The sequence below is a fragment of the Athalia rosae genome, chromosome 2 (genome assembly GCF_917208135.1).
Source record: "Athalia rosae chromosome 2, iyAthRosa1.1, whole genome shotgun sequence".
In the NCBI taxonomy this organism is placed as follows: Eukaryota; Metazoa; Arthropoda; class Insecta; order Hymenoptera; family Athaliidae; genus Athalia; species Athalia rosae.
The window spans coordinates 23,256,004-23,280,872 of NC_064027.1; the positions used below are offsets into that span (position 1 = coordinate 23,256,004).

Sequence of the window (24,869 nt, forward strand, 5' to 3'; positions counted from 1 at the left end):
TCCGTGGTGAAGATCACGCTGAAGTTTTCAAGAACTGGTGAACTGTAATTGTAAGTTATGTTGTTCGAGATATACGTGAAAATTCAACCCCTATCCGTTAGAATTAATTGTACCTCCAATTACGCATACGGAGTACATTAATTGTAGGTACGTATATTTTGGGATTCTGTATATTACTCGAATGTTTGGAAAAACTTTTTATGTGAGATGAAAAAAGAGAAACTCGACATACGCGGAAAATATACGTGTTATGTAAAAGTGAATTTTCTTCGAGTACCGTAATCAAGTTTCGGGTAAAGCGTGAATCAATATAATATCTACACAGAACACCTCACACTTTATTTTTGAGTATACCCAACTTTCAATTTAACGAGATATCTATAGAGATATGAATATGGTTTTAAGATTCCAAAAGAACCGGGCTGATTTGTATGTACATTGTTCGGGTACTCATATTCATCTCTAGACTCACGTTCTGTCACTGCATTCTTTGTACGAACGTACTTATATTTCTTGCATTCCCTTCTTTCGTTCCTGTAATTTTTTTACTTTTCGATAAAATTCGAAAAGAGACTTTTGTTCGCCTTTGACTTTCTTCAATTCCTTACATCGGATAACAAGCTACCAATTTATATGCACAGATTACACATGTTACATGTGATGATATAATGTTATAAGGTATAGTCAATTCCAATGACGACCAAAAAATGAATAAATAAATGAAAGAGAAAAAAAGATTGAAAGAATTTTGCGAAATTTCATACATCTGTGTTACATTCAAGTGTGTGGAGTTTCTAAAAATACACATTTCACGGAAATAGAAATATTTTGTAAGTGTTCGAAATGAAATACGGAAGCAGCGAGAAATCGATACAGGTTACACGAGAATGAGGAATTTTTACGCAGCCGTAGGTATGAAATAAGGTACGCAGTAAATGATCATTCGGAACGAAATATTTATTCATTTATTTATTTATGCGCTCATTTTGAAAATACCGTGTTCGGGAACAGGAAAAATTTCACCAAAAATATCCCACCTTTAGGTGAAGGAATTGTGACGAAGGTTTTGCATCTAACCAAACCTGCCTTCTTTTTTTTTCCTCTTTCGTTCAACCTCCCCTGAGATTTTGCGTCAGCGAGATGATAAAATATTACCATAATATGTAAAACAACAAAAAGCTGATGGTATTGAATCTGGTACAGGGAAAATAGGAATCACATCAATTTCCAAAATTCCAAATACGTACAATATAACACATGAGAGTACAAAAAGTGATGGTATTTTGCGATTGACGTCGAAAATAACATTAATATCGCGATTATCATTATTATGATACAAAATTCGGCCATAAAATTAAACTGCCGATTCACATGATGCACGCGTTGAACATACACGTGCGTGTGGTATAGGTCACATAATATGTTATACATGTATACTTATCCTATAGCCGTAGGGGACACACGTCCAGGACGTGATGTGATGGATTTATCCTTCTTCACCTTCTATTCCTCCTGCTTTTTTTTCTTCTTCTTCTTCTTCTTCTTCTTCTTCTTCCTCTCTTGTGCGTAAATCCGAAGTGCCAAGAGGATTTACGTGCCCCTTCGTCTGCGGAGACGGATTTCGCAGTCACTTTGTAAAATTGGCTGATCAATTTGCACTGCCTAAAGTGCTTTCTTCTTTCCACCTCAAGTGGGGAACTACCTGCTGCTCCTACTCCCGCCTCTTCACATCGGTATCACCAGACATTGAATTGTAGGAAAAAAAAAAACAAAAAAAACTTTGGACTTGTCGGCAAACTTTGGAAATTTGGTATTCGCATTTGGTGCTGGCTCATCGTCGAAACGAGGCCAATCATCCACAGGTTCGTTCGGATTTGAAAGTCACTTGAAAGCCGGATGAAGAATCATCGGCATTCTACTATCGGTATATTCGAAATTACGTTTGAAAATTTCTATTCTCCGAAAGGGTTTAAATTTTTTAAGAACGCAGAAGCTGCAGAACTCTGGCGAAAAATATGTCTCCGTTAAAACTATTTTCTCTTTCTTTCGAACTGGCTGTCATGTACTGTGATACGAAAGAATATTAAACTTTTGTTTCGTATACAGGGTGGGGCATTTAACTTGGCACAAGCGAACGTAGCTCGAGAATTGATGGTTTTTAAGAAATATATGTCGACTTTTGGCAAAAAGCTCCGCGTGATATTTCAGACAAGTTAAACCTTCCGAGCTGTAAAAAGTGGGGCGTGCCCCTGAAAAGTCAACGTACTCGACGATCGAACTCGCGAATCAACGAGAATGACGTGATTTCAATGTTTTTTTTTAAATTGTGTTTACTTTTTGAAGCACGCGACTATTTCGCGGATCACGACCTTCTGTCTCCCCGGCACTCGATACGCGATCGACATACGAACACTATTCTTTACACATTTCAAACTGAATCATGGGAACAAATTGAGAAGAAAAAAAAGAAATGCGTTTCTGAACGAGCTCATCACATTTCTGAGATAATCGTGTAGTCATTCCCGTCGACCTTTCTCAAGGCATACACAACCAATACCAACACTGGCAACACAAAAGATACGTGTGAGCAAAAGCTCTCTAGGTTTCCGCTGCACACCCCTGCAATGCTCAATGTGTCAAGTTCATCAGCTAGAAATCGATATTCCACAGTACGAGGGGGTCGCAAACAAGGACAGACATTCTCACTTATTCTTTTTTTCTTTTACTTTCTTTTTCCTCTCCTACTTCTTATTCTCCTACTTCTTCTTCTTCTTCTTCTTCTTCTTCTTCTTCTTCTTCTTCTTCTTCTTCTTCTTCTTAAACCGAAGGTCTCCTACACTTTGCAGAGCTTTCCGCCTGTACCGCAAAAACCCCTCAGCTCTATCTACATTTTTATGTTTTTTTTTTTTTTTGCTTCGCTTCCTTTTTTTCCACACAAAGAAACTGACGGCCATCTCCTCCCTGTTCTCAACCATTGCACACAAATACACGTATACACGTACATATTCCGTCTGTCCACCGGGACGCGAATAAAAAATGTTTCCATAAATAAAACATTTTTACCCTCTCTGATCGCGCGTGTGGCGTTTATTTTTCGTTCTCTCATTCCTTTTCTATAATTTCCTCATCCTTTTTTTTTTTTTTTGTTTTTGTTGCACATGAAAATCGTCCTCCAAATCTGAAAATTGTCGGTGTGATCGATTATTTTCTTTTATAGTCGAATTTTTCCAATCCTGCCACGGGAATAGGTTTCTTTTTTACAAATTCTTTTTTTCCTTCCTAAAATATATTATACACGTACACTTGTGAAAAGGCCGCGTTTGCATTCCGTGCTAGAAAATATAGGAAAAAATAAAGGGAATGGAAAAAAAGAAGAAGAAAAATAACGAGATATCTCTGAGCGGGCGCTCGGGGGCGGGAAAAAGTTAACGGTTCGTTTAACACAAAACTCTGGATGGTTCGCACCGGAAAATTTTCGCACTTGATATATGTACGTTACGTGTGCATGGGTATGCATGGATGAAATATGTATCGCAGACCTTACATAAGTACGTATAATATGGGTCACTCTTGAGAAACCCGAGACAGGTTTGGACTATACATGTGGGGAATTTCACGTTATTTCGACGGACCAAAAAAAGTCACCATCTTCGATTTTGCCAGCGATTTTTCTATCACAGCCCTTGGTTCAAAACGTTTTTGCGATTTCTTTTCCAATTTTTTTGTCCAGCCGTTTTTGAATTTTGAATTTTCGAAAACTGAAAAACTGAAAAATACTGTGACCAGCGACAAATATTTTTTTGCTTTGAAAAAACAGGTGAAGAGATTTCTTTGGGGTGAACAGGTATTTTTTGTTCCATTTTTCCCTTTTTCGTCGTTCACACCGGAAGATCGGTAGCACCCTGCAGAGAGTATAAGTCGACCGGAAAAGTCGCGCTACTTTAGTATCTCAGTCTTTTGTCATGTATACTCACAGCGAAGATATACTACATACATCGCCTCTTCCGTTCCTTATTCTACCCCTTATTTCCGGGCGAATGGACCTGGAATTTTCGCGCCTAAAACTTATTCAAGGAAACCTGAGCGGGGATGATCTACGCTCCCCGATACCGATCGTCTCGCTACACCCCCTTTCCGACGATAAAAAATAAGAGAGAATATGCGAGGCAACCGAGTTCTTTCTTCTCGCAGGGTGTACGTGGTGATGATATTCATAACCGGCGTTAGACCGACTCACCTGAAACAGCGAAGGTCTTTCGAGAATCCGACTGTTGTACATAAATTTGTACTCACAATGCCGTGGGTGTAATTTCAATCAACGAGTTTTGATCGGCGATGTGTAATTATTAATGTTTGATTAAAGCGAACTGATGTTAGATTGGAGAGTCTTGAACCTTAACGATTATTGATCGATTTAGTGGCAATTAGTTCGAGTCACGAATATCGCGGTCAATTTAGTATACATATAAAGAGATTGTACGCTCCGCTGTGTAGCTGACAGACACGGTCGCAATAACGGAGTTAATTCTGTTGACATCCCGGAGTCCATTCATGATCGTTCGGTTAATTGAGAAGCAGTCCGAATAATTATCTGTACTAAAAGCCGTACAGCCGTTTACCGTGTGTGACCAACGAAGTTTACCGAAATTCAAGAAATTCGACGAACTAATTGAATAGTGAAAATAAATTGCACGAATAAGATCGCTCATTCTTTCTCGAATTTACTTCAGAGTCAGTTTCGATCAACCCGACCTACATTCATTATGTATAACATACTTTGATATTTAACACCCCGTATACGCAGAGGTGAGGTGGGTTTACTTGATACTTAAATCGCGTTATTTACCGTCGAGTACCCTAACAAAGTTACGAGAGTAATATGAAAATTTGGAAAGTCGTTGAATACGTAATTAAAGGGAGTAATCAGCTGAGTTAAATCGACAACACGCTATCATAATCATTAGGAATTTTGGAGAACCTTATAATCTTACATTAATCAGCCATTAGTCAATAAGTTACCAAATTTAATCCAACGTCCTTTAATTAGATGTTCATTACGAGTCTGTTCATTGAGAGGTAACTTTTATAATGAAGTTCACAAATAAAAAGATAATAATTGAATGAAATGGGTAGTCAATTTTTCTTCCAACCTCGCGACGCATCGATAATAAATATCGAAGATTAATCCGACGATACGGAATCATCTCTGTTACGTTCATAACTCGTGGGATGTTATTATAAAACCGAATATAATCGCATACTTCACCCACGTTCGGCTCGCATGTATCGAATGTTTTACTTACTCGTGGGAAGGGAAAAATATTTAGGAAAATTTTCATTTAAATTCCACACCCACCTTTTATTTTGCGTACAACAAAAACGACGCCATCGAACATGCCTGACGAATAACATATTCGCAGACACGTGTGTACTCGAAATCGTTATCCTTGAACGGAGTTTGTATTCGAGATATTTGTCCCCTTAAAAGTATTTTAATTAGTGTTTCGTACCCACCCCCGATCGATATCGTAGGTTATTTCTGGGATTACTCTAATATTCCAGACGGGAAAAGAGAAGTCGGAAAAATAGCGAGCGTAATAAATTGGCTATAACTAATGGTGCGGAAATTAATAAAACAAAAATTGCTACACGCCGAATAATACTGCGAGAATTACAAGAAAATTTACGCGACTCTTTGTGACATTTATTCTTTTGATCCCTGGTGCAAGCTCGGAGACCGTCGTCTCGCTATAAAGTGAAAAAAATAATTGAGTCATCGTCTAAAGGACCGTCAATTAGTGACTCTTGAATGATCAATGGCGATAAGAGGTGCACTTCTTTCTCAGTTTAACCACCGGAATTTCAGCAGTAGGTACGCCAGTTTTTGAAATCCAGTTCGAATTAACTTGACTCGCGATTATTAGACCAATTAACGTGAAGAATGCAAAAGAAATAAAAAGTGAAAAAAACATTTCGCCCACTTGTTCATCTCAGGAACAGTATATGAGGTATACAATGGTGTACAATTTTGATTTTTATCTGTCTCCCCGTATGGGGTGTCCCGTTTAAAGGAATAGGCTCAAATATATCGGAGACTGAGCGTTGAACTGGAAAATGTTTCGAACAAAAATTGTTTTACGTGAAAAAAGAAATCATTCACCGGATTCGGGGCGTTTGTTGCGCCAGTTGATTATCGGTTGTTTTTTCCATTTCCTGTTGAAAAATGAAACAAGAATCGGGCCTCAATTTGCCCTTGAGAGGAGGATTCAAACCCAAAAACAAATGTGTTTATCCAATTTTTTTCTTTACAGCCAACATCGTTTGTTACTTAAATTGAACGCTCAGTGTTCGATGTATTTGAGCATTTTTTTCGAAAACGGGACACCCTATAAGAATCGTCGATATCGCGAGCAGAATATAATATTTTCAAGGTCTGTTTTGCGGATATTCCAATTCAAGGTTACGTGGGTTTGTTCTTTGGCACTATTTCAAACCTCCCAAAGTTGAGTTCAGACGACCCCGAGAAAAACAAGAATAATAAACCACCCCATTGATCTCGCTTGTACTTTACTAGAATCGCCGGTTATACAGTCTCCGATAAAGTCAAGGTTCAACATTGCGGATGAAAATTGTCTCCTACTCGCGTTTCGCCATTTTATATGTACGTGGATAGAAAAAGTTCTCTCCACTTTTGAATCGAATTCTTTTGCGTTAGTCCATAACAACGTCGACGACGACGAACCGACGACGCGGCGCCGTGCCGAGTGCGTCGCGACGTTCAGTCTGCCGGCATCGTTCAAGTGGTATGTACGCGTATTATAGTGTCCGTTAGATCCTTCTACGGTAGACTACACCAGCAATAATTATTTTATCATGAAAACTTCAGCATTCAGAAATTAAAAATAATCGCGATGTTCTTTAATCCCATCTAAATGACACTGCCCACGTCTGCATTGTCATTAATTAAAAAAAAAAAAAACAATGATTCATAATACAATTTTCTTAGGTGCGTGATTGAAAAATTTCTTATAATCGACTCTACAATTTAAAAAAGCGAAAAAACAACAGAATTTATTCGACTTGATTCAAAGTAACAAAAAAAAAAAAGAAAAAAGAAAAATGACTCGAGGAAAATTTGAGACTACCGCAGTGCGTCTTCGTAACACGGCTAAAATTAATTTATAAAGTATAATAGGCAGCTATAAAAAAAAATGTATGTAAATTCCGAGAGATTCGAATGAAAATGAAAAATAGAAGAAGAAGAAAAAAAAATGCTGAGTAGCTACCTTTGTGGAGTACATCATCAAATTTCCGGGCGTTCATATATTAAGGAACTTCCGCAGCTCCTCTTTTTTGACAACGATTTTCTGAAAATTTTTGAAGAAATCAGATTAATTCTATCACATGTATACATGTATATATACGTACTCTTTATCCCGGTAAAGAAAACTTTCTTTTTTTTGTTTTCTCACTTATTTCAGGAAGGCTGAATTACCCATATCGCACAGAAGCGAAAAAAGAAGAGAAGAAAAATCAATCCAATTGTCATAATAAATTTAGAATCTCTCCCCCTGTCTACTATATAGTAGGTATACTTGTTATAAATTTGAAAGTGCTCTCAGAGGAAATTATAAAATGAAGCACGACTCGTGAAGAAGGCAGGTACAGTAGCAACAGCAGCTTTCAAGTTTTCTTTTCACTTTTCATTCCAATCTATAATTGAAGGGAAAAAGATTAAAAAGAGATAAAAGATAAGTTTCTTCTGCGATGTATCGTATACATAGGTAACGATTCGATCGAAAGTACATACATAGGTATATGTGTGTACATTTATTTTACATTTACGCGATGAAGAATTGGATGACCGGCTGCACGAGTATTTCGGTGTTAAAACTTTTGGCAACGGGTATGTCTTCAACGGGGAAGTTTCGAAAACAAAAAAAAGATGAATGAATTCGTTCGAACGTATGCATATAGAGTTTTATTATTGAATCTCACACTCCAGAAATAACTATAGGTATTTATATAATAATTATTATATATATACGCCGTTTCATAGTTTGACTGATTTAGATATATGTAAAGACAGGTGCGTCCTCGAATCGCGAAAACACGTTATGAAAATAACGAAATTATATTAATATCGAAATCTTGAAGAGAGAAGAGGGAGTTCTGACGAAAAGAGATGGACCCAGAGAGCGTCGCAGCAGTGGGAAAAGTCGCGTCTGTCTAAAAGTAACGAAAACTTCTTATAGCTAAGAACAGCAGCAGCAGCAGCTGGCGTCGAATAACTCTAATGAAAAGAATAATAAATAGATAAAAGAAAAAAAAAAAAAAAAATGACGTGAAATAAAGAAGGAATCGGGAAGAGAAGGAAGGGAAAATAAAATTCAGGACAAGGAATGGAACCGAGCAAACCACCCGAACTTGGGAGTATAAATCGAGTGTCTCAAAGAATTACAATAGAGAGTCTGAACGATTTTGGCTTGGAGTTGGTTAAAAAGATCGCATCTTCCGCGCAAACTGTAACTCCAGCGTACACTTCAGACGTAGTTGACCTGCCGGAAGTGGCTAATGTGGCTTCAACACATCACAACAATAATCATCATCATCAAAATCATCACAATAATCAAGTCGTCTTAAATGTACCGTTTACAGTGTTGAAAGGTGTTGTTATGGTTACGATAATGATAACAGCTGTACTTGGAAATACTCTGGTGATAGCGAGCGTAAGAAGACACAGAAAATTGAGGGTACCGACGAATTGTTACGTCGTCAGTTTGGCCGCTGCCGACCTGCTCGTCGCTATCTGCGCCATGACCTTCAATGCATCGGTTGAACTATCGGGAAAATGGATGTTCGGGAGGTTCATGTGCGACGTTTGGAATTCACTCGACGTTTACTTTTCGTCCGCCTCAATTTTACATCTTTGCTGCATAAGCGTCGATAGATATTACGCAATTGTAAGACCCCTCGAATACCCCATTATCATGAGACGTGCCACCGTTACGCTGATGCTCGGAAGTGCCTGGCTCCTTCCTGCTCTCATCAGTTTCGTACCCATTTTTATGGGATGGTACACCACCGAGGAACGCCTCGCCTTTCTAGCCGAAAATCTTGAGGTACGAAATGGCATTGTTATCGTTATCTAGAGGTGGCACATGATGAATCGGTCCATCTTGAAATACGAACGAAAGCTGCGGTACGCGTCAACCAATTCTGGAAACCTTTTCTTGCCGACGAAAACTAGATCGTCCCGTCGTTCGATCTCGTAAAAATATTGACGAAAGCTCGACACGCTACCGAGAAACGCGCGCTGTAGAGATGCGATTTAAAAAAAAAAAATCGCTGCTGAAATTGCTGTACAAGACGTATCGGGAAAAGGATGATTGCATCGACTAGATGAACTGGAACACTCTATAGAAAGTACATTGCTTACCTAATATTTTCCTACGGAATGGTCCAAATCAGCTGGTGGTTCAATCGTCTTTACTTTTCCCTACACGTTATAATACGCTTCATTTTATTCTCAAATCTCGCCAATTGTTTGTACGAGTTGTCCCTGAAATGTAGCAATCGTTCGAACGGAAATCGATAGTCCTCGGCATCGTCGGTCACCATTCTGGCGGCGACTTTTTCAAACCCCATTTTCCAAACGCGCGTTTTCTCCACGACGGAATCCGTTCTTCTTTCTTTTCCAATTTTCCGCTTCGAACCGAAAGCTTTATTCTTCACGTTGATGAATTGAAAAGAAAAAAAAAAAAGTGATCACGATTTATTGACGCGTTCACGCGCGGTATTATTATTCGATGAGTGCATTTCCTCACTCAAGTTTTTCATTTCATCCAACACAAGTCGACTGCAACAGACTTGTAAATTACCAATATTATCGAATGAAAAAGACGATCACTCGACGGAACGGTAATTCTCCAAGTTTTTTCCATAGATCAGCTCATCTCGAAATGTGTTGATTTATTTTCGTGCTCAACCTGAGATTTTCAACGAATCCAGACGAAACGAGTCGCGGATAAGACTCACGTATAGAAATGAGATCGGGGGGTGTTTAAAATGGTTCGTTTAAAAAAATGTCAGGTATGCGGATTCGTGGTGAACCGAGGTTACGCGCTGATCAGTTCATCTGTGTCCTTCTGGATCCCTGGAATAGTGATGATCGTAATGTACTGCAAGATATACAAAGAGGCGATAAGGCAGAGAGAAGCGTTGAGCAGAGCATCTAGTAACACTGTCCTGAACAGCGTCCATCTCCACAGAGTTTCCACGTCAAGAAATCATTCGAGAGCATCTCACCAGCTTCTTCTTCACCCGAACGACGCTAATTGTGATGCTGATTCAAGAAGACCCTCTTTCAAAGCAGCGACCGAACTTAACACGGAAAATGGTGAGTAGATTGTTGTGGAAAAACGAACGTCAAAACTTATAACAAAGGGTAACTCTAACGTACCGCATAAATGTAACAAAACATATATTGGGGGAAACCCCTTACCCTGATATTTCTAGGATTCGCTGTAAGCTCTTCATTTTTTAATCTGTCTCAAAAATCAACTGCGTGTTCGGCAAAAATTGAATTCTGAACACATGATATCTGCATTCATATATGAATAGACAAATTGTTATAGCGTGGCATAAGTTATTGCGTTGATGGAAATTTTGGCATCCATCGCACCGGCGTATACATTTATTACACGACTTGCGGTGCATTTTTTCTTTCTGTCACCGACACCGTTGATGTTATATACGTATAGGAAACGGTCCTCGGTACATAATTCTTGCCAAGAAAATTTTGCGTGGGTGAAAAATCGCACACTGTAACTATCCGTATGTACCCACCTACTTCAGCGTACGTTCTTCGTTTTATAGTCTGCACATTTCTACCGCAGTTATTCATCAAATAGTTTACGAAGTACAACCCTGTAATAAAACCAAAACTCTAGGTATAATCCCATTCTTCTTCTTAATCGTATTAACATGGAATCAGAAATGGTTCTCACATGTTCACAAATTTTCGTTTTTATGAACAAAAGAAATGAAAGTGATAATAATTATAACAATTACAATGAGAGGGATGATGATAATAATGATATAATTCTGTACAGTAGTCGTACATTACGCGGAGAGTAACACCTACTTATATTTTCCACGGTGAGGAAATACAACGCGGTCAGGAACGAATGATCATTTTTTTTCTCCTTTATTTTCAAATCTTCTTTTGACAAGAATCAACGAAATGGATGGGCACCTAATTCAGGATTTATGTGCCGCGATTCTAATCGGTGGAAAGTGGTCATTTTCACGGGGCTGTCATTTACGTTTGAGTAAGGGTATGACATAACGTTTTTCTTCATTATTTCTTTTTTTTCTTATTCGATTTTTACTTTTTTCCCTACATTTTCGCTGTCCATCCTACGTGAGAACGGTTTTCTCACGTAACACAAAATCCGACAAAGTAAAAGTGCTGAATCAATATTTTAATTCCGACGATTAGCGAAGTTTCTTTTTTCTTTATCGTCGGTTCGATTATCATTTCGTTTTTTCCCCCTCATTTCTCTTCCACTTCACTCCAGCTGCTGACGAGGTTCTATTCTATACATATACTATACGTACAACGGAAACGGTGCGATAAATTGACCGCGTGGAGCGCGGTGATTGTTTCTTTTGAAAAATTCAGTAGCTAATTGATCTCCTTGTTCGACAGGTTGAATAATTGATGGCCACGGTAAACATGGAAGAGAGATTCATTAAAACTTCGAAATTGTTATTAACGATCCACCTGTGCGTCTTTGGAGTTTCAAAAAAATGTTACCCCTCCTTTTTCCAATTTTTTTTTTTTTTTTTCATCTTACAGATTTTTGGATGATCTAGATTTTTGTCACTGCTGTTTCAATGTACGGAGTGAATATGTACGATCTCGGCGTTGGATCGCGTGACGATAGATTTGACAGTTGGCGCGAGTTCGGCTCAAATAAAAATGAAATTAATTCATCTCGTCCACCAAACGAATCTACGGTATGAAACGCGGGGTTCGTTTTTATTCGGTAGAACACAAAACGATTCATTTGATTTCTCGTTCACCTGGACAATTCATCATTCGCTTAAACTGAGACGGGAAAAGCGAAGATTGAGGCCTGATGGAGGTACTGGAAGACAGACCAGCTATAGTTCCCGAGGGAAATTCATTTCACCTCATCTATATATATATCTACTGCGCCTATAATATCTAGCCCGTTTATTGAACGGAAGCTTTTTGCGAACGCGAAACCTAGATCATAAATTTTTCTATTTCCAAAATCGATTAACCTGTGATGACAACCAATGATCAGACGACGAATAATTAATTCTTAAGCCATTTGAACCGCACTTTTGGAACCGATAACTACGGGAGTTGGGGATTCCGCATCACCTTGAATTTATTTTTGTTTGTCCGTTTATTAGTTTTACTTTGAGAAGATAATTTTTTTGGTTACAATCTCTCCTCATCAACAGCTTCGAACAATTTGCGCCGTATCATGCGGATGATGACGGTTGTGTGATCAATTATGCGTTGTATACGGGTGAGATGTACGTATACTAATCATGTTTAATTACGTGTTATTGTTTTCGAAGGGTTCGCTACTCGAGAATTCTATCCCTTTCGTTTCCTCTCTCTCTCTCTCTTCGTCACGGTAACAGTATCACGACGTCAGCTGTTCAAGTTTCATCCGCCATGGTTTTCTATTATAGAAAAGCTGCGCGTCGCGTCTATCACCCCTTCGCAGACGTATAGGTATATCCTCATAAATATACCTATATACCCATCTAACTCATTTACCCCGCAATTCCATCTATATTTAAGCCTATACACATAAAACTTGATATAGAAACTTGATACGGATACACTCATAATGTATATTCGTTGTTACACTTACAGGTACATGTAAAGTGTTTCACGTCTCTATTGGTTCAGGGACGTTAACCATCGGATATTGAGTAACCCTCATACACCCCATAGGTCTCAGAAATTAATCGTCCGAAAATTAGAAGATATGACATTGGTTGAAATATGTTATCGTTATTCTTTTCATTTTTATTTTGGGTGGTTTACGTGTATTTTTTTTTTTTTTTCTAGTTTTTGGAAGGGGGTAGCTAACTACTTGACGTATAGGTTATAGGTGCAGTTTCCGAGCGATCGTGATATTGAAGAAGCTTATAGCCTCAGAAACGGCTTCGCTTCCCCTCTGTAATATATAGGACAGAAAAGTTCTTGACATGAAATTCTGAACAGAGTGAACGAAGCAACCCAAGCTGTATAACATAAGCATTGATTCGTTCGTGCCACTTTCAACTTGATGCTTCTTCACCCCGCGCGCTCTGTGGCGTTCAATTTATTTCAGTACTTACACGTACTTCTCACTAGCTGTACCGCGATTTTTTCCTACGGAAGATCAGTGTAAAAAAAAACAAACAAAAAAAAATGATTTCCCCTCCCCTTCGACTTTGGGTGTATCTGATTATTAAGAAAAAAAAGTAGCTCGAAAGTTTTTAGTGGAATAATAGTTTTTTTTTTAGAGTTGTAGGGGAATTTTTTTTGAAAATCTTACCACGAGACAATCAGGTTAAAAAAATGAGGAAGAGTGGGGTGGTTGGAGGTGTCAGGTGTGCATAAGGTGTGAGAAATTGAACATCGATTAGCATTAGGATTTTCCAGACCATGTATATATGTGTGCAGTCGTTTATATCGGATAAATAGAATTGGAACCCTTTCAGAGAACCAGTGACCCCAAAATCGTAAAGGAATAGAGGAAGAAAGTCGCGAGGGGTAAGGAAAGGAAAAGGGGTGGAATTGAATTCCCAGCAGATCTTTTTCAAACCCCCTCATTTACCGACTTTGTTTGATCGTTCCTATAACCCAAATCTACAGGGTGGTCTTTTACAAATAATAATGTAGGTGCAGGAGGCTTTCATATAGTATGTAAATTCGTATTCCGTTTCATTTGGTGCTACTTTTGATCGTGAGATATTTCTTTTAGGAAATAGAACAGATCACGTGTTTAGTATATTCTGAAATACCTGGGTATACGTATGTACGTACATACAACTACAATAAATTGCCCTGTCTATGTATATGTACATGGGATATACATTACACACAATACGACTACTACGCTATTGACGTAAGTAACAGTTTCCGGATATCGACCCCCTTACCTACACAACGTAGTAACACCCATTTTCTTGTTCATCGCGCGTATAAGCGGGAAAGTGGAAAATCTACATTTTCTATTCTAATGTATCCTATTTTACATAACTTCCCTTATTTTCTTTGAAATTAGATTGTAAAACAAATTCCCAATTATGCAAATCTCAGCACGAACTGCAGATTGAATAGAAAATCGCGTACGTGAATTCTTTATCGCCTAGACACCGATGGAACCGACTACGACGATGCGACGATGATAAAAATAATAATCATCATAATCATAATGACAATGATAACCACAACATCAAGATAAGCGTGTGATGCAGAGCGAATTATTGATTGGTACATTTCCATATTCAGGGTCACGTTCGCGTGACCTTGTTGACCCCGATTATAGTCATAGACATTTTTATGTATATATATATATACTATATGCCTGTACGTACGTACATTTTTTCGTTGCATTTCTTCACTACTTTTTCGGATACCCCGTACAATCTTACGAGTGTGGATGTGTACATAGTTACAATTGCAACGTTGTGAATTTTCAAGTTTTCGTTGACACGCGCGCGAGTACGATTACGGTGATAATACATTCTCTGCATATGAATCTCAAAAGAGAGATGACATAAAGACGCGCGCAAAGAAAAAAAAAAAGAAACGAAAAAGCAGAGGAGGGAAAACGAAGTAAAAAAATTGAAATGATAAAACAAGAAGAAGAAGAAGAGCTTTCAGAAGGCATTGCCGAGTGTGCAGCAGTAGGTACATGCCTACATATAGAAAGTTACCTAAAATAGGTATATATATATACATATGCATGGGTATATTATGTAGATGCCGACTGACTCCCTCGGGGTCTGCATTTCTGCACGGCTCGCGGGGTGAATTCCCGGCTTCCCGTTATATTCCCAGTTTCCCCCAGTTCCCGTAGTCTGGTTTCGAGGTATCGAACGACTTTTCCCGGGTTTCCCGCTGGAGCTGCTGGTTGCTGGTTGCCGCCGCTGCTGTATATCTATATACCACACGTATACATATAATAGCTGCCTGGCTGCAGCACCGGAGTTAGTTCACTGACCCGGTCGCCTTTCCTATCCGCATTATGTACGTAGAGTTTCCAAGTTTCCATCTCAAAATTAAACCTCCCTGTATATTACAAACGTAAGAGGATCCCATATTTTTTTTTTTTTTTTTTCAACGAGACAAAGAATTGAAGCAGCAATTATTTTCTCTTTCGTTTTTCTTTCTTCTTCCGCATGGAAGGTCCTGCTGAAACATACCGCATTAATTAGTTGAAATATAAAAATATCACGACACGCGCTATTAATCGCATCTTCTATGAGCTTTTTACAAAAATCATTATCGCATCAAAATCCTGTGCTCCAAAAAAAAAAGAGCGTTTGAATTTTTATTACAAAAATGTAAAATCGTAATCATCCACTGATTCCATCGACTCTGCCTTCGGAGTCATCGACGCTCAAGTCTTCCGCACCTCCACGTTTTTTATCGCCCTCCGTAAAGCGCGCACGGATATGAAAAGCGGAACACGTCGTGGGAGGGAAGAGGGCGGAAATTATTATTAGATCAGAGCGCACTGAATTTCGCGCGATGGCGATTACATTTTTATTTTCGTGTTTTCTATTTTTAAGGCTCTCTCTTTTTTTTTCCCTTATTCTCTATTTTACGCATGTATAATGCAACGTGTAAACTCGCACTGTTGGTACACCGATCAACTTCCAACCGGGATTAGATTAATTTTCGTCACCCGCGTTAACCTTTGATAAAGGATGAGAAAAAACGCGGAGGAAAACAAATAGAGAGGGAAGAACTAAAAAAGTACAACACGTGCGGAAATATACTCCGATACATCCTTTCCCAGAGATCCTTCATTCGTGCTACTCGCTATTCCGTAAACGCGGTGAGACGTGCGTTAATGCCAGGGATAAGGGACCACCAGTCGACGGAAATAAAAGGAGGCGCTCGCTGCTGATGCTGAAACTCATGAAGCTATGCAGGCGTCTGTGTGTTTTATCACAGTTTATGGCTCTTCTTCCATACATAGGGGTTGCGCACCCACATATACATATGTAATCCATCCGTGCATGTATACGTAACATCTGCAACTCGCATGTGAGACGGAAAATGGATAAAACTTGTTCATTTCAGCGTCTCCATCATACCAATTTTTCCTCCCCCTTGTACGGCGTAAATTTTTTCAGCGATTTTTTTCGCTCTCTCAATCCTACGGGACAAACGCCAGTTGCATCGCGTACATTGTAAGCGAGACGGGTAGTCGTAGATTTATTTCAATCTATCAACGTATCCACGGTTCGTGCAACCCTCTTCCGAAAAGAAATGAGAAAACAAAAAAACAAAAAAAATGGCCTCTTGTGAAAGTAAAATTATCTCGTTTATGGAGATAGATTTTCTCAGTTCAGACCATTATACCACATTTTCCGGAAACTTTGTACGCATTTGGGCGCAAAGATCATCTTACATCATCTCCAGTGTCTCTGCAACGGCAATTCGGAGGAAATATAGAAAGAAAAAGAAACCAATAAGGAATTGGAAAAAAATAAGGGGAAAAAACCTTTGAACTTTTGACGTTTTCCATCCATCCCCAAGCCACGACTGCGGTGTGCTTTGACCTAACTCTCGACTCGTCCCCATTCATTGTGTCCGATCGACACACGAGGATTGACACAGTGCCTTTGACGTTAACAGATTATGTGCTGCCGCTGTACGGATAGATTTTGTTTTTCGACGTAAGAACAATTTTCTTTCCATTGCCTTTTTTTTTCTTGCGTTATTTAAACTCGGGGACCTATGATCCTACAGCATCAAGTTCAACGATATTTTTTTTCTCGCTAAATCTGTACTTATTTCTTTGCACATAACAAACGATGGGGTATACGCATATCTCACTTACATATACGTAAAGATTATATGTTACATATATCTATTACAGCGATTTTTCAAATTTGGAGGATCAATTTTCATTCAATCCTGATATTATACGGGTATAGCGGTGTGACTAGAATTTCAATATGAAATTGAGTGAAAAAAGATGAGATAAGATTTTCACAAGCAGTGTGGTATACGAATTTCATTCCCCCTGTGGGATCGCGTTTCACAAATGTTTCTTCTTCACTTTCTTTCGTCCGAATTAAAATTTTTCGGAGTTCGATTGAAAATTCACGATATCGTGGGAAAACACCGAGCGCAAAGTTTATTCACTTTTGTGCATTTTCGTAACATCGTCGTGCATCAAGAAAAAAGTAAAGATATAATAAAATGATAATTATGACGACGACGACGACGACGATGATGATAATGACACACTTTACACACGATATACACAATTGTCGCGACATTTCCTAAAAGGTCACGAATCCGTTAAATTAGGTCACGGCTAAATATTCTCCTACACTCTACGTATACATGTGGATGAATACATATGTACAAATGTATATAAGCTGCCGTGTTACGGACGCGCGCCCGCCGTGTCAAGTGCTAAATACCTGCGCAGCTTGCAGAGCGAGAGCGAGAGATCAATTCCTGAACAGAAAAAAAAAGAAAACGTTATGAAATATAGCCGAATTGCCGAACAAAAATACATTTGATCCCTGGAATAAAATGGGAGGAGAAAGGTTCGCCATACGATTATAGAATATCGACGACTTCAAATTAACGACGCCTCGTCAAGTTGAAAACGAAACGGAACAAATTAAATTTCAAAAATATCTAATCGTCAATTGTGGTGTACGCCCAACGCGGTACACGTATATCGTCTATGAATATAGAATAACGTGTATAGAACATCCTACTTCAAAATTAAGTTACGTAATGGTTATAAGAAAGATGGTGATAGCGTTAGTAATGTGTGGGTTGGATAGACCTGTGTTCTGCTCTAGTACTGCCACTCATGTTCTCAATTATGCAAGTGGAGCTGCTTTTGATGGATACCGGGATCTGAAAATCGGTATAGTTGTCATGTCATATACACAGACGCAGTGCATGTATAGAATTCATTTAGACTCTCTAATGTTTTATCGAGTAGATCAATTAGGTACTTCAAATAATCATTATAATATTAACCATGTGTGCTAAATTGCTAATCGATTCTTTTGCACCACCCCTTTCCTTCCAACATTTTTACCTCTCGTATTATACACGTATATTACGTACTACGTATACATCCCCCGACGGTTTCACCGAAGGGTCTTCTTCCGCTACTTCTTCTCATATCCCCGATCACTTCGTTATTATCAAAAATTATACGACGTCGCTAATTATGGTGAGAAAAACCGTTTCGGCACCTGACTTAATGTAGGACCAACACCTCGGCCTTCACGAGCATCGACAAAGTAAGAAAAATAACACAACCGAGAATCTAGTGAATTTCAACCGTCGGAGGAATAAATTATTTTCCTTATTTTATATTGCTTTTGCAATTCAGGTCGCAGAAGTAGGCGTCATCTGATTTACTCTTGAAAGAAGGGTGAGCGAAAGAAAAAAATAAAAAAGAAAACGAAGAGCTTGTGCGTTACAAAATAACCATACGTGGCGAAAATATGAAAACTCATCGAACAAGCGGCACGTTTCACCATTAATTTTCTCATTTTTTTTTTTCCAACGAATATTTTATTCGCTCCGTTCGCATTCCGTTTTTGGCTAAGTAATGCAGCGCTTCAAGTGACGTCGTACATGGAATCTACGTTACAGCGCGTAACGTGTATATGAAATTGGCCAAAATGAGGGGGAGAAAATTAATAAAAAAAAAAAAAAAAAAAAATCGCGAACGAAATGGAAAGAGAAAGAGAACAGAGAGAAACTCTATACATGACGCACATCCGGTACCAGGTACCACCGGAATACGAGAAAACCCCAGCGGTACAGTTACGAATCACCAAGGCGGTGGGCTGAAAGTATGAAAGAGGAAGAGGAGAAAAAACATGAATACAAAATAGGTAGAGATGAAAAATACACGTAATTCGATTTATATAGATGCCTGTATATGAATCTTTATGGAATATATGGAAACTATATGGAATATTTATGTAGCAAACGCGGCCCATTACCGTAATTTGTGAAATTATTGTATTTGTTATGTTTTTAATTATCAAGTAGCACATGCCAACATGATTCACCAGAATTGTTCTACAAATTTTCGCCCACCAATAAACATGAGCCTATGACCTACACATGGCTTACAAATATTATACAACTTCGGATATGATGAAATAAACATATACGTATGGTATTTTCATCGTGAACTGAATCGATTCCGAGTTTTGCCATTTTATCTCAAAACAGCTGTCCCTGATGAAAATCTGCACTCGTCGCGTATATCCTTTAAAAATTTAAAACAATAGACGGACTGGAAAAAAGTTTGTGGATGAAAATGGAAACAAATTCGGTAAATAGACGGAAAGATAAGTAAAGATCTTGAAAATCGATTAGGATTTTGGATCGATATCAATACAGAAACGCACGAAGGGAATATGACACGTTTCTAAATCATATTCATGATAAAAAATGAACGTAACTCTTGAACTTATTCGGTGGATTACTATTTTCGGACTTGTTTAGATAATATAACGTTGTAACGGTATAGGGCGGTAGGGAAAGTTAACGGAGTTGAAGGGGCTTGCGTGTCTTAATGCAGTGAAGCAGATTTAGGTTGGCTACCCTTCATTCTCTACGACCTAACCCACTCCATTTCGAACCCCTACCGTTCACCTCACTTCTACGTAACATCTAACTAAAGAAATCGATGAGATTTCTCTCCGGCTCATCTATCAAAGAAACTATATGGATATTAATACGTTCCTAATATCTGCCTGCGATTTTTTTACTTCCACGAGGCGACGATTTCCGTGGAAGTGATTACGAACTTTGATGAAATGTAATTTTACGGAGCTACCTGGTCTCCATGCTATTCTTTTGTCTGCCAGTAAAGAAAATCCATTATCTTTGTTATCGGAATATGATTTAGTTTTTATCGATTATCTATTTCATTTGTTACAGGCACGACGATACGGCAGCAAACCAAGAGTTGGAGAGCAGAGCACAAGGCTGCGAGAACTCTGGGTATCATAATGGGGGCCTTCATGCTCTGTTGGCTGCCATTTTTTCTTTGGTAAGCTGAAAAATTCCATTTCATCTTTATCGTGTATAATATGTTACCGAATTTTTTTTCATATTGGTGTCAGAATATTATGTAATATGAAATAAAACAAAAATATACTCAGAGATATAATACATACGTGTACAAAGGTGGCGACTGGTGCATGCGCTCTTGAAATTGGAAATCGTTATAACCGAAAGCTCGGGGGTTTGAGAAAACTCCGATTATGTATACGTTGTACAAGTATATACTAACGATGTTTTGCCAAAGAAATTTAGGATTGCGAAACGTGACAGCTAAAAATCCGAAATGATCAGAGAATCAATCATTTCGATCAAAGCGAACACAATGGATAGAGCTGTTTCTTTTTTTTTTTAATCTCATCTTTTCGAGTGAGAACCGCTAATCGATTCAACTGTTTTTTATCAGATCTGATAGCCAAGAAAATCGACACAGTTGATGACAAGAAATGATTTTTGAAAATTGTATGTACGCATGTTCAATAAATCTTTCGAAAAATAAGCCGATCTGAAAATCCATTGAAGGTTAGGCATCACTGTAGATTCGGATAGCTTATTCCACTAATTATTATTTGCTCATTAAACAAGATATCAAAGAAAAGTTATGCATATTCCAGTCGGTAGAGCAGAACCGTTGCATCACCTTAAGATCATCGGACCTCGTTAAATGAGATCAAATTTACGCCCGTGTTGTTTCATTTGCAGCGGGGGAACTTATAATGTATGTGTACGTACATGAAAGAACATATCTATACAAGTAATATTTGAACGAGAAGTTTTGCAGGGGGTAAATACTAGCGGTGTTGATTAAATCCAGTAAATTCTAGTCTATTGCCTACGCCGCAGCAGCAGCAGCAGCAGCAGCAACGGCAGCAAACATCAGCATCAGAAAGCTGCTGCTGCTGTTGGGAGAGAAACTAATGGCCCGTTCTACTTCTACATCGTCAATGCAAATTATAACCTGCAGCGCCTGCAACCCCGCCGAATCCCCTAGAAATGATCATTTGTCACGGTACATACATAGGTACAGAATTAAATATGCGTACTGAATGTATATCTCTATTCAAAACATACCTGTAACCACGAACAATACTGTATACATATCTCGATAAATATAAATACGCAGGTAGACATAGGTATTATATATATACGTTAAACGCTAAAGAATATGACCTTTGCGATGCGTGTTTTTGTTCTTATGTATGCCGGATACATATGTACGTACCTATGGTTAGTTTTCATTTTGATTACAGTCTTCCGCCGCGTATATATGTAGTAATGTGTACGTATATAGGGGTACTTCCGATTATGTTATATACATACCATGTACACCTGAAGCGTTTAATTTTCACAGCGTCCCAAAGGTCGTTAAAGCCCATTCCGAATTCGGATCAACGGAACGGTATACATATAGGCATACAGCAATTCCGAGAGAATTAGGGGTGGAGAGATAATGTTCGAATTGCGCGAATCGCTTGGCACTTGTACAGTGAGCGGTATCTGCGTGTTGTGACAACGGCAAAAAATTGTTCCGAATTTTCAGTTTTATGCCACACGACAAACGTCTTCGATCAGTTTCAATTTGATATCGCGAAATTCACGTATGGACCGCCATATTCGATTCAACGTTCTTCGCCACTCGTTCTCCGGTCACACAGCGTTACCCCAATCGGCTTATTCTCTGGAACTCACCCATGTCATAAGACGCCCCTTCTCATTGTCAGACTTATCTCATAAATAGCTATTTTCACTTCCCTTATTGGCGTCCTAATGTGAAGCTTCGCGAATGAAGGATGAGTCTGAAAAGAACAGGATAAGAAGCAGAAAATGTTATCTGAAATTGATCGATCGATTCAGATTTTATTCATGTTTCTGCAATCTGAATATATCTTGTAAGTTTTTACTGTTCTCCATTTTTCGAACGCCATGATGTGAAAAACGAAGGTGTGACCGTGGGGGTGACAAAGGTCATCATTTTTTATTCTTGTACCATCGGTTGAACACATCCCCAGTTTGAAAAAGATTTCTCCACAGAAACTGACCTCGAATGTTGTTCAATTTCGATTTTTTGTCGTTTCTCTTTTTCAGGTACCTGACGACTTCGCTTTGCGGCGACGCTTGTTACTGTCCAGATGCTGTTGTTGCCGTTCTTTTTTGGATCGGATATTTCAACAGTGCATTGAACCCCCTAATCTACGCGTATTTCAACCGTGATTTTCGCGAAGCATTCAAAGACACCCTAAAAAGTGCTTTACCCTGCTGTGCCAGCTGTTGGAAAACACCCTCTCAGTTTGTCTAGCGTGAAATATCCGGGTATTCTGCTCCGAGGAATCGTAATTGCCCCGCAGACTATCTCGGATAAATGTATGACAGATTTATATCGAACAAACCCTTAGCAAAAAACAAAAATCATAAAAAATAGGCAAAGTCGACCTTTTCTCTTCTATTCCTATTCTTTTTTCTATGTAAACGTATAGGTATTTTTCTATTTTCTAATCGTACAACGCATCAATGTTTTTGCATCACGCAAAAATTTAATCATTTATTTATTTATTCTTACTTTAATCGATTATGGTTTATTTTTAGACATTTTATCCTTTTTTTTTTTTTCTTCTTTTTTTACTCGTCATGAAACAACGGTAGTAGCAAAGTTACTTAAACCAAAGAAAACCAAAGGAATGGAAAAGGCAAACACATAATTTTTCGCCAATGTTAATATAACACGTGTACTTTTAGTTACACGTGACGTAGCTAGTCGCAGCGTGTAAATAAAAAAATAATGATCGTCGCAATACGAAAACTGTTGAACCAGAGAACGAACGAAAAAAAGAAAGGAAACAAGAATTAATAAATCAATAACATGTAGTAGACTAATTAGTTATTTAAAAAAAAAAGCTTTACAACATAAATATATGTATTATATACGTATATTTCAACAAGGAGATAACAAACTTAGCATATAATATATAATGAATGTATATGAAGAAACTAAAAAAAAGTTAATACACGAATTGCATGTACATGATAATGATAATTATGTACGTATATTATGTGAATAATAATTAGCTATTATAGGCAATAGTTGAAAGTGATGATTTTCCATTAGATTACAACGAATAGAAGAATATATTTGTAATTATTATGTGAATTGTGATATAAAATAATAATAATGATAACATCAGTAATAATTATCATAAAGTATATTGCCTAGTTGTAACGATCGTTCTAAGGATATAGGTATAATAGATAGTGTAGGTAATAGGTAAATATGTTAGAACGAGTGAGAGCAGAAAAAGAAATTCTGAGATATTGTAAATCATTGTAACAAATTGACAGAAGAAAGAGAATGAACGTATAAATGGTAAGTAACCTTTACCGAAACATATAAAGCGTAAGAAATATATATTTGTAAGTATGTCTAGGAAAAGAATTAAAAAAAAAAAAAAAACGATGTCGAAAACTAATAAAATGTCAGATACAAAAGGCCAGTAAAACCGCTGAATTAGGGTTACTAGGAAAGCGCAATTCTAAATGTGTATCATATAATAGTAGATAAATGATTATAATAATGATACGATGTCGTTATATGCGTATATTTAGAGAACGAAACATCACATAGATCAATAATAATAATAACAACAACATTGTGGAAATATGTAAAATATGTAATATAGCAATAATATATCATTTCAAGTATGACCATACACATATACATATGTACCGCAATACGGCTCTGTAAATAATTGTATCAATTAAAAAAACGAATGCAAAGACAAAAAAAGATATTAATAATAATAACAATTGAAAAAGAACAAACTGCTTATCGACCTTTTGTACGTGACAGATTTATTCAGAAACGTTGCAGTATTCGACATTATTTGGTTACGAAAACCGCAGAGAAAGAAAATGATTTTTCCAAAGTATCCGCGATCGTTGAAGTCTCCGACTTCCTTCATACTTTGCGATCGAAATTATAAATTTGAAACATTCCTGCCCATTGCTAAGGAATTGTCAAAAAGCTCAGTTTTTTTTTGCCCCTTACCAAAAATCATTTCTAACCTTATTAGGTCGTTCATTTGCATAGAATGAAAAATAAATAAAAAGGAAGAACGTGAAAAATACTAGAGAAAAAAAAAATGCGACGAGTTTCACCACCGAAATGACGAGGTTCAGGTGGTTAAGAGAAAGAAAAGAAAGGTAGAAAAAAAAAAAAAAAAATGAATCGACGGTTCACGGGTTGTTGTTTGCCCGGCGAAAATATTTGTCCATTGTATTATAAGCCTCGCGGAGCCTAAACTCTAGTCGCCGCCCCACAAATTTTCTTCCTTTAGCTTTAGCTGCCTCCTTGATCGTCACTCGCACAGCTGCTTTCGCCACTCGTACTTAAAAAGCCAGTTCTTGTCGAACGCTCGAGAATTCTTGTAAGAACCTCTCGATTCACCCTCGCTGAAAAAATTAATCGCGGATGACTATTATTTGAGTACTTCTATTCTGTTGTTTTTTACTTCAATCAGTTTAGAAATATTTC

General features: G+C 37.9%; 1 protein-coding gene across 6 annotated transcripts in view; it reads left to right on the forward strand.

The window, feature by feature from the left end:
* LOC105689478 (octopamine receptor beta-3R) overlaps positions 1 to 24,153 on the forward strand; it is a 45,725-nt gene extending 21,572 nt beyond the window's left edge. For 2 of the 6 annotated variants that reach the window (XM_020854253.2, XM_012406509.3), the window contains 2 exons: positions 20,222 to 20,333; positions 22,430 to 24,153. In XM_020854253.2, coding sequence (XP_020709912.1) covers positions 20,222 to 20,333; positions 22,430 to 22,640 — 323 coding nt within the window. In that variant the 3' untranslated portion in view covers positions 22,641 to 24,153. Of the gene's footprint in view, positions 1 to 6,770; positions 9,123 to 10,092; positions 10,400 to 20,221; positions 20,334 to 22,429 lie in introns of those variants that run through there. The other 4 variants (XM_025746737.2, XM_025746739.2, XM_048649191.1 and 1 more) reach the window with 4 other exon arrangements.
* The last annotated feature ends 716 nt before the right edge of the window (positions 24,154 to 24,869 follow it).